Source organism: Microtus pennsylvanicus, chromosome 1, assembly GCF_037038515.1.
Source record: "Microtus pennsylvanicus isolate mMicPen1 chromosome 1, mMicPen1.hap1, whole genome shotgun sequence".
Classification (NCBI taxonomy): Eukaryota; Metazoa; Chordata; class Mammalia; order Rodentia; family Cricetidae; genus Microtus; species Microtus pennsylvanicus.
The window spans coordinates 138,104,904-138,122,661 of record NC_134579.1 but is presented as its reverse complement, the minus strand read 5'-3'; the positions used below and the strand labels follow the sequence as shown (position 1 = coordinate 138,122,661).

General features: G+C 46.7%; 1 protein-coding gene across 4 annotated transcripts in view; it reads right to left on the bottom strand.

The window, feature by feature from the left end:
* Positions 1–334: 334 nt before the first annotated feature.
* Positions 335–17,758, bottom strand: part of Hnrnpul1 (heterogeneous nuclear ribonucleoprotein U like 1) — a 33,696-nt gene continuing 16,272 nt past the window's right edge. For all 4 annotated transcript variants that reach the window (XM_075988060.1, XM_075988070.1, XM_075988087.1 and 1 more), the window contains exons 8-15: positions 14,120–14,386; positions 12,543–12,665; positions 12,318–12,446; positions 6,174–6,342; positions 5,346–5,639; positions 3,869–4,158; positions 1,655–1,846; positions 335–1,183 (exon numbers count right to left, since the gene is read on the bottom strand). In XM_075988060.1, the coding sequence (XP_075844175.1) occupies positions 1,067–1,183; positions 1,655–1,846; positions 3,869–4,158; positions 5,346–5,639; positions 6,174–6,342; positions 12,318–12,446; positions 12,543–12,665; positions 14,120–14,386 (1,581 nt within the window). In that variant the 3' untranslated portion in view covers positions 335–1,066. The remainder of the gene's footprint in view (positions 1,184–1,654; positions 1,847–3,868; positions 4,159–5,345; positions 5,640–6,173; positions 6,343–12,317; positions 12,447–12,542; positions 12,666–14,119; positions 14,387–17,758) is intronic.

Below are 17,758 nucleotides of genomic sequence, written 5' to 3'. Positions count from 1 at the left end.
AATTAAAGGCCAACTGCAGCCAACACGTCAGGATGTCAACCCTGCTTCCTTCCTGATAGGAGGTGCCATGTCATTTATTGAATAAGGTAAAACAAAACAGGGTAAAACATTTCTTAATAAGTGCAGTTTGTTAAAATCCGATTAAAACATATGGGTAAAGAAGGTGAGAATAATCAAAGGGACCACTGTAAAACTTTGGAGGTCTGGCACCTGGAAGAGCAATGGAGGAGGTGGTGGAGGAACTTTAGGGTTAAAGGGAAGCAGGCCCCACCCCCACCTTCCCTTCACCCTCTCACCCACTTAAGCCCACCAGAAACTACCAAGACTCCTGGAGTAAAAGGTTTCAAGTTCAATAGTCACACTCTCTCCAAATACAAAAAGCAGTTACAATCCAACAGAACAGACACTTGTGTGCAAAGTTATGGGGAACTGAGACATCATACAAAAAGTTAGGTAAAGGCGATTTTGTTGTTTGTTTTGAGGGCGTGGCTCTTCCTCGGTTACCTGAACTCAGCAAAGAAATAGTTATTTGATGAAGTATCAATGGCTGACCCACAGTAAAAACAGACAAATTCTAAAAATTAAAAAAAAAGCATAATTACCAAAAAATATGTCACTGCTTCCTTCCTCTACATTTTGCTTCTTAAACTTTTTTTTTTATTAAAGTTTTTGAATTTTTTTTTTTAAATCCTGAAAAGTAGACATTAAAACAGCTCCTGGAAGAATTTACAACCAACTGCATGAGTCTGGGAAGCCAAGGGGCTAAAGCAGGGTGGGGAGGGGTAGATGGGCGGGGTCTCCCCAAGTCACTGCGGCCTCGCTGGGTAATCAAAGGAGAGGCTTCTGTAGTCAAAAAGGCAGGGAGAGAAGGTAGAGGGGACAAAGATAAAAGAAAAAAATCACTGTTCCTGTTTGAAGGGAGAGGCCCTCTGGAAGATGTGGGCTAGAGGGAGGCAAGCCCTGGGATAACTCTGTCCCCAGCACCACAGGACTCAGAGGGGTGGAGGGGCCAAGGCAGGCGCTAGTAGAAGCAGCTGGCATGGGCCTCTGGAGGCTCCAGCACCTGCTACTGTGTGCTTGTGCCCCCCTGTGTGCTGCCCGAGTATCCTCCATAGTCATAGTTCCCGTAGTACGGCGGCCACTGGCTCTGGTTCTGATAGTACTGGCTCCACTGCTGGGCATACTGGGGAGAGAGCAAGAATACCAGGTTATCTCCCCACCACTCCAGACTGTCCCTTCGCTCCTCTCATGGCCCACCCTCCACACATGAGCCCTTTGACAGAAAGCAAAGTGCTTTGGAAATAAGTGTTGAGCTGATGTCACATAAACAATCAGGGAATGCAGGCGTGGTCTCCTGGCTTATTGGCTGTCTTTAGCAGATGTGGTGGCCCCAGCATCAACTTGGATTAGCATTTGGCACCCCTGGCTATGGTGCCAAAGCCGGACACAGCTGAGCCAGGTCAGCTTCCTGCACAAGGGGCCAGTGGCTACACACCAGTTACTAGCCAGCAAAGACCAGTTTACCAAAGGTCCTTGAACACTAGCTTGAGGCAAAGCAGCTATCCATATTTCAGGAATAGGCAGAAAATCATGTCAGAATACACATCCAAGAGTGCTCCCAGAAGCCTCACTGGGAGGCCCATCTTGTACTTACCTGCTGATACTGGTTATAGCTGGGCTGAGGGTAGGTCTGGGCAGTGGGGGGTGGTGGTGGGGTGTAGGGGGCAGGATTGTAGGGGCCATAGCTCCCATAGTTGTAGGCAGGTGGTGGCGGAGGCGGAGGCGGTGGGGCTGTGTAGCCCTGGGTGTAGCCTCCTTGGTTGTAGGGTGGCTGGCTGTAACTAGGCTGAGTAGAGAAAGAGACAAAAGTTCCATGAGAGACAGCACACACAGGTACCAAGGCAGCTTCCCTGACAGAGGCAACTGTGCTAATGGTCTGGGAAGCAGCAGATCCTAGACCTGAGCTCTGAGACCCAAGGGCAGCAAGACATGTGGCCCTCTAAACCTGCTTCAGTCTACGGAAACATCTCAGCACAGCCACTGTGCGCTGGCCTGTCGGAGACCTTCAACAAGCTTGTGTGCACAAAGTGCTAGGCGCTCAGTGCTGAATCACTGGACTCCATGAGGTTTTCTGGGAAGAGCAGTAGTGACAAGTTATCAAGAGTGGGGCAGTTTGAATGTAATTTTACCCAATAATCTCACAGCAAGTGGCACTATTGAGAGGTGTGACTTGCTAGCAGTAGGTATAGTCTTGTTGGTGGAAGTGTGTCACTGTGGGGGAGGGCTTTAAGGTTTCCTATGCTCAGGATACCAGCCCAGTATGACAGTCTAGTTCCTCTTGCCTGCAAGATATAGCACCCTCATCTTCTCCAGCACCACGTCTGCCTGCACACTGCCATGTTCCCCACCAAGATGATAATGGACTGAATCTTTTAAACAGTAAGCTGCCACTTCAATTAAATGTTTCCTTATAAGAGTTGCTGTGAGCCAGGCAGTGGTGGCGCATGCCTTTAATCCCAGCACTCGGGAGGCAGAGGCAGGTGGATCTCTGTGAGTTCGAGGCCAGCCTGGTCTATAAGAGCTAGTTCCAGGACAGGAACCAAAAGCTATGAAGAAACCCTGTCTCGAAAAATCAAAAAAAAAAAAAAAAAAAAAAAGTTGCTGTGGTCATGGTGTCTTTTCACAGCAACAGAATCCCTAAGACGAAGAACTTCTCATGTACAGGATGGATGGATCATTAACTCATTCAGTCTCCTTAGCAATTCTGGCATCCTTTCCATTAGCTCTATCATACAGAGTTGGCTCAGTGGTTAAGAACAGCGGGTGTTCTTGTCAATGACCCAGGTTTGGTTTCCAGTACCCACACAGTGACTCACAACTACCTGTAACTCAGGTTTCAAGGAACCAAACATTCTTTTCTATCCTCCATATACACAGCACACTTGCGGTGTACATATATGTATGTACACACACACACAAGCAAACACTCAGGTATATACAACTAACTTAAATAATAGTTAATTGTTTTTGTTTTCTGAGACAAGGTTTCTCTATATAACAGTTCTGGCTGTCCTGGAACTTACTCTGTAGACCAGGTAGGCCTCAAACTGAGTGCTGGGATTAAAGGCATGTGCCACCGCTGCCTGGCATAATAAATCTTAAAAAGTAAATCTCAGTGAGGTTGTTGGGCCAAGGTTAATTTAAAATGACTAGCCCAGGTATGCCCAGTCCTAGAGCTTCAATTCACAGGACCTTCTTAAGTGAGTTCTAGTCATGTTTCTGGTCCTTTATGGGGAACACAAAGACCAGAGGGGTCAAGTATCTGTCCAAGAGCACAAAGCCAGGCTCATGGGAGGCTAGGCTTTGAATTTAGTCTTGCCAAACTCTTAGGAATGGCTAGATGGCATCTAGGAAGCAATCACTTATCTCCTGGCAGCTGCTACCAGCTACTCCCTGGCATGTAAAATGTCCTCATGAAATGGCTGTGAAATAAAAGAGACTGCTCTGGTTCACAAAAGAACCCAAACACCTGCTTTCTAAGAACTGGAACAGGACCTGGAACTGCTCAGGGACAAGGTTCTCAACCATCTTGGGCTCCTGGCCTCCCATGATAGACAAGAGGTGACTTCACTGAGTGTTTTCTTACAGACCCAGTGAGGCCTGTGACATGACCTTGCTCATGGGAGCCAATGCTTGCAGCTACCTCCTGCGCTGGTGTGTGTGTATGCGTGTATGCGTGCATGTGCCATGTCTAGTGAGTAGCTGCAAAAAAGGGGGGGGGGGCAGGCTGCAGGGGAGTGTAGACCTGTGGCAGGCCTGCCCCATATCTACACAAGTGATGTGTACAAATACACACACATAACCTCACCTGTGGAGGGCTGTAGCTGCTCACTGTGGGGGTGCTGGTATTGGCACTAGAGCCAGGGATGTTGCTGTTTTTGTTGTAGCTGCTGGCCCCTGGGGGGTTCCGAGCAGGGCTGTAGCTGGGTGGTGGTGGCGGCTGCTGTGGTGGTGGTTGTGGTGGCGGCGGCTGCTGTGGTGGTGGCTGTTGCTGGGGAGCCCGGTTATAGCTGCCTCGGTTGTTGGAGTTGTTGTTATCCCGGTTGTTATTACCCCAGCGGTTTTGGTTGTAGCCACCGCCTCCGCTGCGGTTGAAACCTGCATTGAAAAATCACCTGTAAGGGCTGGAGAGCTGGCTGCGTGGATAAGAGCACTGACTTCTTCGAGAGGACCCAATTCCCAGCACCCATACATCAGCTCACAGCTGTCTTTAACTCCAAAATCTGATATCCTCACACAGACATACATGTGGGCAAAACGCTAATGTACATAAAATGCATTTTTTTAAAAAGGAAGAAAAACTCACATGTAATAAGAGGCCTCAGCATGGCTATGCCCAAGGTTGAGCTCAATAAAGCAAGCAAATATAGGTGACCCATTTGAGCTTGCCCCAGGCCTTGGCACACTTCTTGTCCTTGCCCTGGCACAACACCTAGAGTCATCTGCAGACAGGTCTCTATCTTGCACTGGACTGTAGCTGACAAGGCAGATTATTTTGGGTGTGTCCAACTCTAACACAGCTGTTCAGCAAACTGGAAAGGATGTTTAGGAAGGATGCCACACAAGCCAGATGTAGTCCTAATAGAAGTCCTCAACAGGTTGGGCCAAGTGGCCTCTCCTGAACCTTTGTACAACTGTTTTTTTTTTTTTGGCCTGAACCCACAAACACACAAAAAAACAGGCTTAGTAGGGCCTTCCTGAGGTACTCCCTTGTATACATGAAGGTTAACTTGGGGCCTGAAGTAGGGTCTAGGACATGCTTGCTTTGTTTGTGTGTCTGTTTCAAAGACACATTTTATTTTATGTGTATGTGCCATATGTGGCTGGTACATACAGAGGTCAGAAGAGGGGAATGGGTACCTGGAGCTGGAGTTATAGGCAGTTGTGAGCAGCTCAATGCAGTTGCTGAGAAGCACACTTGAGCCCCCTGGAAACTGCTGGGCCATCTCTGCAGTCCCATGTTTATTAACTTAGGATCACACTTTATATCAGACACCACACTACTTATTCTTTATCTGTTTTTAAACCAAAAGTCAGTCCTAATATTTGTCCTTTGTCAGATCTAGAGATGGAACCCAAGATCCCCCAGAGGAAGATATGACAGACAGGGAAGACCAACAAAGAGATAGCACTGTTGTGTGCAAATGGGCCAAGGGCTTCAGAAGCAGTGTGGTTGGGAGGCTGGGCAGTGGAAAGGTTCCTGAGGTTATAGAATACTGACTCTTGACAGCCCTCCCCCACAGCCTGGCCTTGGGACGAAAGGCTGATGGAAGTAAATGGCTCACCTCCTCGGTAGTTGCCTCCTCCACCACCACCTCCACCGCCACCTCCTCCCCGGTTCTGAAAGCCTCCTCGGTTGCCTCCAGGGGGACCTCGGTTGTCGTAACGCTGGAAGCCTCCGCCACCCCCACGGCCTCGGAAGCCACCACCTCTGTTGTCAAAGCGCTTTTCTGGGGGTGGGCCGGCCTTGCGCCCTTCCTCATTGTACTGCCTCACCAGCTTGTCTGCTTCCTCTCGCTGGAGCTCGATAAATAGAACCTCATCCAGAAAGTCCCCAACATCGGGCAAAGTGAAGTTGGCTAGGAGGAAGTAAACGGGGAGCAGGTCAGCACCTTCTGACACCTGGCCCTCCTCACCCTCTGCTAGAGCAGGAAGGCTGAAGGAATGCAGTAGTCAACAGATGGGTTACGATGAGACCCCCCAATTGTTTGGTGTGAACACTGGCAGGGGATAACCTAGACTCTTTCTCTCTCCCTTTACCAGAGAGGACTTTGGGTTTCTCCAGTCTCACCTAAGGGAGCCAAGGTGGCAAGTGCAGCCACATCCCTTCTCCCACTGTGGAGCAAACTGGTGGTTGCCAGAGGCGGGAGATGGTGCAGGCCTTTTGGCTTGGGCTCTACATATATTTTCCCTCATGACAGCCATCCCCATCTATCCGGAAAGCTCTTCCCCAGACTGAGACTAGGAGCCTATTCCCTCATATGTGGGTGGTGGGAGAGACAAAACAGAAACAAAGAGACCACAGAGGGAATTGTCAGGAGCTGGGGGGTAGCTGTGGTGGTGCCCATAAAGAGGCCCTTCTCTTGAGATGTCAGGAGCCACTTGTTTCCTACCTTTCATTTCTAAGACCGCATGATCTGGGACATCTTTCCCTTCTTCGTCAGTTCTCTTTATTGTGCGGTCTTTTAGGTCCTCATCAGTTGGACAGATTACAATAGCTTTCCGCTGGAAGCCTTCAAATGGTCTCATTTTCCGTCTCTGGGCTGACCCATAAACGTTTGTCTAAGGGTAGGTAAGAGGTGACAAATGGGATCTTCAGAGCCATCTCTGCTGTAGGGCAGTGCCGAGAAAGGTGTGCTAGGGACCTTCCCAGCTGAGACTCAGGAAACAGACCCATGTCCCAAATGAACTGACTTAGAAAACACAAAGAGGTTGACTCCTAATAGTGGGGCTTTCCTTGTTGATACTACTTGTTACCAGCACTGCAGGTCACAAATTCTTCCCGTTCTCAAAGGATTATGGGCTTGCGGTAAAATATTCACCATACAAGGTACACAGCTTAAGGGAAAAACCTCTCCAACCACTCAACATCGGTCATGCTTCCCAGAGATAACACTGGATTTCGAATATACACTTGCAGAACTACTTTTATTTGCTTAATATGAACAGGCATTCCACTGCGCACATTCTTCTGAACTCATAATCCTCCTGCCTCAGCCTGCGTGCCAAGATTATACTACAGTTTGAAACTTTTGTTGTTGTTGTTGTTGTTTGGTTTTGTGAGACAAAGTCTAGCATGTAGGCCTGGCTGTCCTGGAACTCATTATGTAGACCAGGCCAGCCTTGAACTCACAAGAGATCTGCCTGTCTTTGCCTCCCAAGTGCTAGGATTAAAGGTGTGCACCACCATGCCGTCCAGTGTTTTTTTCCTTTAAACAGTTCATCAATGCAAAGAACATAACCCACCAGTCTTTCTGACACTGTGTAAACTGTTCCTCTCAACACCTTAAATCTTCTCCTCTGGTCCTCTCAACCATTGGTCTTACCCACAAGTCTACCCAAGAAGACCAACAGAGTGACAGTCTGTGCTTTTCCAAGGTGCAGCTGGCTCCTGGGAGCAGCAATAACAACATCCAGTGACCAACACCTGCCATGTGCCAGTCAATCCCTCTGCCAGGCTGGGAAACATGAACAGAGAGCAGGACAAAGTCTGAGTGGCAGCTATCAGGCAGAAAAAGCCTCAAAGAGAGGTATGACTTGGCAGAGCCTGGCCCTTTGTCAGACCTTCAGCCTGCTACTCTGTAAAATCATTGGCTGTGGATTTACTCCATTTCTGGCAAACAGTATGAAAGCCTCACGCTCACTATTGTGAAGATAGAAAAAGTTTATGTCAACAGATATGCGCCACCACTGATAACAGTCATCATTGGGTGGGGTGCTGTGGATATTTATACCATGATGCTGACTTGAAACAACCCAGACCAAAGGGCAAGGGTAAGCTGTAGTGGTCTCCCAAGTAGAAAAACAGTGAGGCAGACATAAAGAGCACAGGCTTTGGAGAAGCTGCGTGACAAAATCTTAGCTGTGTCATTTAGAATTTGTGAGTCTGTAGACAAGTCCCTTAATTAGCCTGAGCTTCAGACTGCATCTGAGAGATGAGGATCACATGGCCCTCCTGCTGGCTCTGCAAAGGATTCTGTGGCATGTGGCAGGGAAGGAAGTCAGCGCACAGGATGGATCTCAACTCAATGCCAATGGCCCAACAGTGATCAGAGAGGCTTCCCAATGCAAACACCTGGATAAACTCAACCCGAGGAAGAGACGGTACACAGGATCTTTTTTCAGGATGGCAGAGGTTAGGGTGCCATGACAGAGTAGTGGCAGATCCAAGCTGTGGGTGCAGCTGCTCCGGTTCTAAACCAATGAGCTCCCTGGACCAACCTACCTGCCAGGCTGAACAATCTTCCCTACTCCCAGAACTTCCTGAAAGCACAGTGATGGATGGAAGGCAGACACCTACATACTGTAGCCTTGAGTCAGAAATGATTTCAAGACACAGGTTATAGTTACAGGGGTAAAGGTAGGTCCTTGCTATTGTACTCCTTTTCAGTACCTACAATAAATGTGAAACATTTGGCTTCTTTCAGCAAAACTATTAAGTTTCCTCCTGACTCAAAAGCCAAAATGGGTGGTGGGCATCAGGGCCAATGTGGCCCAGAATATTTGCTGGTGCCCACAAGTTATCCTGCTCTCATTCCTGTGACCTGGGAAGGCAAAGAAAAACATATTCTGGAGGTCCGTGATGGCACACTTGCCCTGTCAAAGTTCCAAAGGGACAAAAGAAGTAACAAAAGAAGTAACGCTGACGAAAGAGCCAATCTCTGTAGCTTATAATATAGAAGATAAGGGCAGAGTAGACTGCACCCACAAGTGGCTGACCTTTGTCTGGGATGAGGTGTGACTCTAAGGCATCTCCTTGGGCACTCAAGTACTGAGGATCCTGTTCTGGACTAGGTCTAAGAGCCTATCTCTCCTGCTGCTTCCTGGGCTTTGGGAAGGGAAGAGGAGCCACGCAAAGCTCAGCTTTCCTGGAGGAAAGGGATGAAGTTCTGGTGGCTGTTACCAAAGCAAACAATGAGGTCAGAGCCCTGCACTCTCTGGTCTCTGGGGGGCTCTGTGGTGTTGCTAGGAGACAAGAATAACAGCAAAGTCAGCTTTTCCAGACCGAGATCCACTACCCAGCTCCTGCTCCTCCAGTTCCACAATGCTGGAGGATGTCAGCTAACTCCAAAAGAGCAGCCAGAGCAGACTAACTAACCTCGGCAAATGGGCAGAAGGGAGATGGGGTTCTGAGACAGGGTGCCTGGTTAGTTCTGATGTGGGACAGACTGAGGGCCTCAGGACACAGCAGATATAGCTGGTGACTTCTACTGATATTCTGAGATCTTTCAAAGGCCGACTGTCTGATCTGTCTGCTCTTTGTCATAGCCAACAGGGCCAGTCTGGCAACAGCAGAAGCATGGCTGGGTTCCAGAGGATTACGTTTGGCAAAGAAAGCTTGTTTTGGGTTGAATGAGGTGAATCCCAGTGGACGGAAGTGTACACACATAGGAAGAGGACTGATGTAATTGCCAGGAATGGAGCAGGCTTGAGGCTCTAGGGACAGTGGGGGTGGAGGAAAGAAACTTCCCTTCAGTGCCTGCTAACAAGCCACAGTTTACTTTGGGGCTCCACTCTAGCCCTAGGTTTGTGTCAAGAAAAAAATGTACCTGCCAACAGGGACAAGAGCAGGCCTAGAACCACAAGTTCTTTGTTGTATTTTGGATCAGGGTCTCACAACGTGGTCTTGGCTGGCTGCCTATCTCCTGAGGGTTGGGACTATAGTATGTATCATCATGCTCAGCTAGAACCACAGTGTCAGTGGGAGACTAAGACAGAAACGTGGTTGTATCCAGTCCTGACTGGCCACTGCCCATCCTGGCCTAAGCCCTGACATAGTCCTGGGAGGATCCCATAGACTGTAGCCCCCAAGTCCAAATGGGTAAAACAACTTCGTTATCACTTAGAACACACAGTTCCTGCTATCCTCTGATAGCCTAGGGACAGGTTAGAAACCTCATTCTAGTGGATTTCCATCTAGAACAGCGCCACCTGAAGCCACAAGACTTCCCTGCTCCTCCTGGGGCTTTCAGTAGCCAGGCATTTTTAGTCATATTCCTTACCCCCACACCCCTGCACATATGACCACACTGAACTGAGGACGAGGCTTCGCTCTTTCATTCTCTTTACACAGGCTGACCTTCTTGCAGGTTTTTTCTAGGTCCACTACAGACCCAACTACCCAGCATCCTGCTACTTGGGAAGTTAAGTTACCAATACAAAATCTTGCCCAAGTTTAGGGCAGGCTCCTTCCCTTTATGAGACTTTGTTTCTCCTCAAGTTTACCTCTATTTTTTTCCCCCAAGACACGGTTTCTTTGGGCAGACTTGGCCTGAATTCGCTCTGTAAACCAAGATGGTCTCAAACTTACAGAGATCTGCATGCCAGTCTCCTAGGTGCTAGGATTAATACCTCTATTTTTGAAGTTCTAGATGTTTCTCTCTGATACCTACATAATTTGAAGAAGCTGCTGAGATCATTATGGGATGAGAGCTGTGTCTATCAAATACATTTCTAGTGCAGAGGTTGGGGCCTGGCAAAGGTAGAATCTTGGCCATTCAGTCTCACCAGGCTTATAGAGGTTTGAGTTCTCTTCCAAAAATGAACACGTCTGAAGCTGGCACATATAATAGGTACTCAAGAGTTAAATGCAGGGAGTATGACTTAGGCCAAGAATCTGGGAATACAGGGACTCAGCATGCAGTGCTAGTTTCTTTAAGACAGCTATGCATTATCAATGTAATCCTCACAGCCACAGCTAATGATGTGGGCAAAGCTGACATCTCTTCTAAACCTTAGCATACAGTCATACAACATTCCCTTTTACATAATCTCAATTTTCTAGAACACACTTTTAGAGTTTAGGCTAAAACAGGAAAAAACCCACTGGCTTTAAATCCCTTTCTTGGCCTCACTGACCTAGAGCTTCAGCCCCTGGATCCAGCTTTGGGTTAACTAGAGAACTGTGTTCTTTACTTTGGAAGGTAGGAGCTTTGCTTTATGGTTGGCCTGGATCATATGGCCTGATCGGCATTCCTTCTGCAAGGTCAGCAGGCTGAAAACCATAGGCAACCTGGCGCAGCCCTAGGTCTGACTCCAGCTCCAAACAAGCCAGCACCAGGTTAGAAGGCTGAATACTCAGCTCTACTTGGTACCTGGCTGAACTACAGGACAGAAATGGCATACAGTGTGGTGAGTGTGCAAATCTGACCAGAGAAATGAGAAAAAGATAGACAGACAAGGAATTCTTTCTGGGGACCCTAAAAGAGGACCCTTAGGGTATTAACACCACTGTGTGGCCTCTCAGAACAATAAGTCCAGTTGGGCACAGACAGACTAAAAATCCCAAAATACTTTAACAAGGAGAAAAGGGCAAAGTGAGTTGGGGAGGGATGAAGATACAGTTTGATTGGAGAACACTTGCCCAGCATTTGTAAGGTCCTAGATTATATTCCCAGTGCAAAGAAGAGGCACTTTAGCTAGAGTACACAGTGGGCCTTACAGGGTGACCTCCTTGCTTATTTTTAGGTTCCCTTTTCTCTGTGCAGCCCTGGCTGTCCTTGAACTCACGGAGATCTGCCTGCTTCCCAAGTATTGGGATTAAAAGTGTACATTTAAAGGTTAAGAAAGCATGAATGTAAGGTTTAACTATAGATCCAGAGAAAAGCAAATAAACACTTCTGCTGCTACCCCATGGAGCCTACATGACAAATGTCAAGCACAATGTTGCACAGGCAACAAACATATGAAACTCACTAGATAGGGATTTGAAGCTATTTAAGGCTACTTGTTCTTTTGACAATGCTAAAACCATGCATGTTTTTAACCCAAGTCAAAAGTGACCAAACCCCACCCTTAACTGAAATGTAGATAAAATACAATGAGTTAAATATGTGCTCCCCACTTATAAAAACATGCCCAGCAGCTAGACCACCCCTACTCTGCAGAGCACGTAGTTGCTGAGCTAGGTGCTGTGGAGGTGTGGCACCATTAGGCTCTCCATTTTACAAACTACAACGCCAAGATTCACAGAAGGTTGGCGGCTCACAAATGCAGAGCTAACAAATAACACAGTTGGGGTTCAAGTCCAGCCTATGAGGCTTAAAAAAATCTTTGCCTCTTGAGGAAATGGCTGGAGAAATGGCTCAGTGCTTAAGATCACTGTCTGCTTTTCCAGAAGACCTGGGTTGACTCCCAGCACCCACATGACAGCTCACAATTGTCTGTAATTCCAGTTCCAGGGGTCTGATACCTCTTCTGGCCTGTGTGGAACCAGGCATGCATGTAGCATATTAAAACACATGCAGGCAAAACACCTACATACATTAACAACAACAACAAATGCCACTTTCATTTGACTATGTGACTCTTGTCTAAGAATGAATCAGTTAGCCAGTAGGTCTGGGTTGTGGTACCAAACCCCACCAGACAGGGCTTAGAAAGCAATGTGAAGGGTCTATAGCTATTCTCACGTATGGTGTAACCCTGGCCAGCACAGCTGCTAGAGAACATTATGAAGAAAGGAAAAAAGGGCTGGAGGGGAATTCCCATGCAGTGAGTAGGCTCCTTCCCTCCCAAGCACTGCTGGTCACAAGTACCTGATCTAGGATGTAGTTGCGTTTCTTTCGGGCAGCAATCTGAATGAGACGGTTGAGGCACTGAGTGGCCTGCTGGATCAGGACATCCCAGCGGCCAGCATAGTTTCGCTGCCGACGTAGACCCATCACCTGTGGGCAAGAGGTAATGAAAGGCAAGTGAGCCGAGGTACTGGACAGCTCCCAAAAGCTGGGAGGTGAGTAAAGTGATCCACAGGTCATCCTTACCCGCATCTTATCCATGATGGCATTGGTACCTAGAATGTTGTACTTCTTAGAGGGGTTGGAGGCTGCATGTTTGATGGCCCATGTGGTCTTTCCGGCAGCAGGCAGGCCCACCATCATCAGAATCTACAAGAATAGGACAGGGAAGGGTGCTGTGAAACAGCAGCAGCATGTAGCATGGTGACATAGTGCACCCTGGCTTGATGGTGCCCATGATGATGATTCTGACCTCCTGGTAGCCTCTGGAAAATGGAAGCAATAGCATCTATCTCAGTGCTGCTGTTGGGAGTCAAAGACAAGGCTTGTCAGCTTCTGAGTCTAGGGTCTGGGATAGGTAAGAACTATGTCACATCCCACCAACAGAGGTTATAGAATGATGACTTTTCCCAGACTCCGGCAGGAGAAAACCGTGACCCTGAACTATGGATAGCTATAAGAAAATTGTACAATCTCAAGAGTTTGAAAATGGGAACTGAGTTGTGCCCACAGGTCATGGATTCCATTTAATCATCATCTTTTGAATTCAACAAACACTACATGTAACCTAAATGCAGGATAAGGGTAATTAATGAGTCTTCTCTGGGACAACTAGAATGTTTATAGTCAGGTGTGGTGGTACACACCTATAGTCCCAGCTACCAGGGAGGCTGAAGAAGGAAGATGACAGAGTCCAGGAGTTTTTAGATCAACCTGGGCAACACAGCAAGACTGTCAGAAAAAAGATGCATAAAGGGAGATTTTCATGCAATGGGACATAGATCATAAAGTATGTAAAAGGACAGCAAATTGCCTGTCACGAGATCTGTTATAAATTAAGAATATCAAAAACAGGATAAACACCAAAATCTTCAGATAAATTTATTTGTTAGCGGTATAATTACGGGAAATTTTAAGATTTCTATACATTTCTTAATATTTTAAAACAAATAAAAATTGTTTATGATAAATATGTATCTTTTTTTTTTCTTAATGTGCATTGGTGTTTTGCCTGCATGTAGGTGTTAGGTACCCTGGAACTGGAGTTGCAGGCAGCTGTGAGCTGCCATGTGGGTGGTGGGAATTGAACTCGGGTCCTCTGGAAAAATAGTCAGTGCTCCTAACTGCTGAGCCATCTCTCTAGTCCCAAGATATATATCTCTTAAGAAAATAAAAAAATCACAACTACATCATCTGGGAGGCTGGAGGAGGATGGCTACAGAGACCCTAGCTCATAAAAAATAAACAAAAAGGAACAAAGGTCATTGGTCCAGCTACTTGAGCCACTTGTGGTGTTTGTAACCCAGAGAGGGCAGGTGGAATTGCTCAGCCCTCTCTGAGAAGACTAGTAACAGAGTATGCTCCTACACCATTCTGCTATGAGGACGCCTCTTTTCCCAGATTCAAGTCTCGCTGAAGAGTAGTGAAGTCACTTCCCTTTGGACCTCACTCTTGAAACTGCTTTGCAACTCCAATCTCAACCCTAAGGAGCGAGGACAAAGAAGCCACAGGACCAAGTTTATTCAAATATCTGTCCCTTTCAGCACATATAAGCTACTCAGTGTCTCTCCTCTGCCCTGGGCAGCTCTTCTGGCCCTACTTACCTCACACTCTGCTTTGCTCTTTGGTCCAATGGTGCCCCGGATCCGCTCACTGAGGGGAAGATGCTGGATGAAAGTGAACCCCGGGAGAATGGAGCAGTAGGGCTCTGCCCTCTGCCCAAAGTTAAACTCCACAGCACAGTTCTTCACCAGGACATGAGGGTAGAGGGCCTGACCCCCTAATGCTTCTTTCTGGATTCGGAAGGCAATGCCCATCCACTTGCCATTCTTAGTAAAAGAAAGCTCCACGTCATTTCCACATTCAAAGTCCTAGGAGAGAAAGCCAAGGGTAAACCAGTGTGATGGTAGACATCTGTAACCCCAGTATCTAGTAGGCTGAGGCAGGAGGAGCATGAATTTTAGACCAGTCTAGGCTACCTGAGGTCTTGTCTTAAGAACAAAACCACAAACAAATGCTAGGATATTAACTGTAAACTCTTAGTTGAAGGTACTGGGGCTCACAAGTGGGAGAGTCAACACAGGGAGTAAAACAACCATTTTTCTGGACCCCAGCACATTCTTCTTTGGTATACACACACACATTAGGCAGTACCAGGCAAAGTTCAGAGACACTTTCTGTCTCCTAACCAAAGATCTTGAAGCTGGTAACATATCTGAGTCTTATGCTTAGGCTAAGATAAAGATGAAGAAAAAGGTTATCTTGCCTTGTCCCCTAATCTGACAGGGCAGTCTATACAGATAGAGATAAGAGAAGCCAGAGCAGGCATTTTAACAGCTCAGTCCAGCTCTAAAGATGAATCCTCTCCTTCGTTTAATACACATTCCTAGAGTTCACACACTCTTCCTGGTACATGAATGTGCTGATCCGGATCCCATGGAATTCAGGGGCCAATGGAGAATCAAAGAAAAGACTCAGTATTGTAATTCAAGAAAACCACTCACGGGTTTCTTGGAGGGAACTTAAGTCTTGATCAATAGACAGAAACAAGCCATGAGTACAAACCTCATAGTAAAAGAATACAGACCTGTTGCTGGGACACATAAAAGGCAAGAGAAAAGTAATCTCAGACATGCAGGGAAGGACTGATTCATTCAACTGTCTACTGAGTTGCTGAAGCTCAGTGGATCCTGTTTTGTGGCCTTAAGCTAATTACTTTATCTTGTTTCTCTAAGGGGAAAAGGGATATCTGTGGTATTTAACACACAGAGTCATCCTAAGAATATGGTAAGCTAGTGCATTTAAAGCACAAAGGCATTGTGGGTGTGAGGGGCTGGGGATGGAATTGTGGGGGAGGAGTCGTCCTTAGGATGTGAAAGGCTTTCCAAGTTACCTCTAGAGGTCAGAACCACTGCTGGTGGTGGAGCAGAGCACTGACTTGCTTTAAGTATAGCGGCCCAGCCAAAGCTGCTCCAGAAAGGTCACTGACGCTACGGAGAGGAGGTTACAGTTAAGCTTCAAAACTCAGGATGAGACAGCAGACTGAAGCCAAGTATAAGTTCTAGTTTCTAACAAAATGGTACAAGATGTAGTATTCTTTCTGAGATTAGGAGACCACCTTAAGTTCCCCTTCAAGGACCAGTGAAGTATCCTTTTTCTGAGGAGTTTCCCAGTTTTCTATCAGCATCCCCCAAGTCTGCTAATTCCTTACACACCACAGGTTATGACCATGACGGGCAGACAGGCCAACACAAGCCTAAGGGAATCTTGCCCGCAGTAGTCTGCTGTATCTTCTACAGAGACAGATGGTCCCAGTCACCTTTGCTCTAGCACGCAAATGAATAATTTGAGTGTCGCCTACCTAGGGCATCACCTTTATGAGAAGAACTACCACAGTGCAAAGAAACCAGTACCCACAGCTAACAGGTCTACCCACATAGCCACCTGTCCAAGGCAGGGTTATGAAAAGTACCTGCTGACATACCTCTGTTCTGCACTCTACTCTTGAAATATACCATCTGCTCATTCTTCACTTGAAAATTCACTGCTTTGTTCTTTCTCTCTGTCAAGAGATCTGATACAAACATGTTCCCTCTGTTTCCCAGATCCTGATTTTTATACTCCCTTTCAACACCCTGTTATGAACCCTCATAAAAGTTATGACATCTTCTAATAAAAGGGAATTGTATGTGGAACCTTTCCTTAAACAGAATTGGATCTTACAAAAAAAAAGTTTAAATACAGGGTTAAGTATGAATGTTAAGGGAGAGAAAGATGCTCAAGGAAAGAATGGGTGTGAACTTTTTAAGAGACGGCTCCTTGCTGGTACAGTGGCTTACATCTACAATCCCTGTAATTGGGAAGTAGAGGGAGGAACAGGAATTCAAGTGAGCTTGAGATCATGTCTCAAAAACCAGACTAGATTTGGTGGTGCAAGCCTTTAATCTCAGCTCTTGGAAGGCAGAGGGTAGTGGATTTCTGTGAGTTTGAGGCCAACCTGATCTTCAGTGAGTTCCAGACTAGCCAGGGCTACATACAAAGTGTGACCCTGTCCCGAAAAAAGTATTCACGGCTGCTCTTGCAGAAGAAGACATGGGCAACTTGGGTTTAGTTCTCTGTACTTACATGACAGCTACAAACTGACTTTAGCTCCACTTCAAGAGGATCTGATGCCCTCTTCTGGCCTCCATAGGCACCGCATGTAAATGGTGCACAGTTATACATACAGGCAAAACATCCATATATACAAAATAAAATAAATCTGGGCCCAGAAAGATGGCTCAGTGGTTAAGAGCACTTGCTATTCTTGCAAAGAACAGGTTCAACTCCCAGCACCCAGGCAGCAGCTTACAAACACCTGTGACTCTAGTTCCAGGTTACCATCTTCCAGCCTCCAGGGATACTAGGCACATACACAGTATGTAAAACACTCATATACACAAAATTAAAAACAAAACAAAACTCTCCTGAAAATTTTAAACTAGGTAGAGAAACGGTCTGGCCAACATAGGATAAAAGCCTGAAGTTCTGTACTGTCACTTGCCCGCAGAACATAATACTGATACAAGGGTCTGAAAAACATGATCACAAACAGATACTAATGCCTTCAACTTCTTCAAAGTGCAGTCCTAGTGGTAGCTGGCCGTCAATATTTGAGATTACGGAACTAATCAGTTGGTAAGTAAAGTGCTTACCAAGCACGAAGACCAAGTTTGGATACCCAGGCCCCAGGTGGAAAGCAAGTGTGGTGGCATGCACCTGTAATCTCTAAGAGTGGGAAGGAAACAGGAGGCTGGCCTAGAGTTTGCCAGCCAGCTAGCCTGGCCAAAATGATGAACTCCAGGTTCAATGAAACTGACCCTGTCTCAAAAAAGTAAATAAGAGTGCCAGGTTTGGTGTCATATGCTTTTAATTCCAGGACCAGAGAGTCAAAGGCAGGGAAATCTCTTAGTTTGAGGCCAACCTGGACTACACAGTGAAATCCTGTTTTAAAATGCATATATGCATATTCCTACCCTCCACTACACACAACTTATAACCAGAAGTTAACTTAGGAAGAAACACTACATATATAGTCCATAATAATGCACAGATGTGGACTGGAGAGATGGCTCAGAGGTTAAGAGCACTGGCTGCTCTTCCAGAGGTCATGAGTTCAATTCCCAGAAACCACATGGTGGCTCACAATCATCTGTAATGAGATCTGGTGCCCTCTTCTGGTGTGCAGAAATATATGTAGCCAG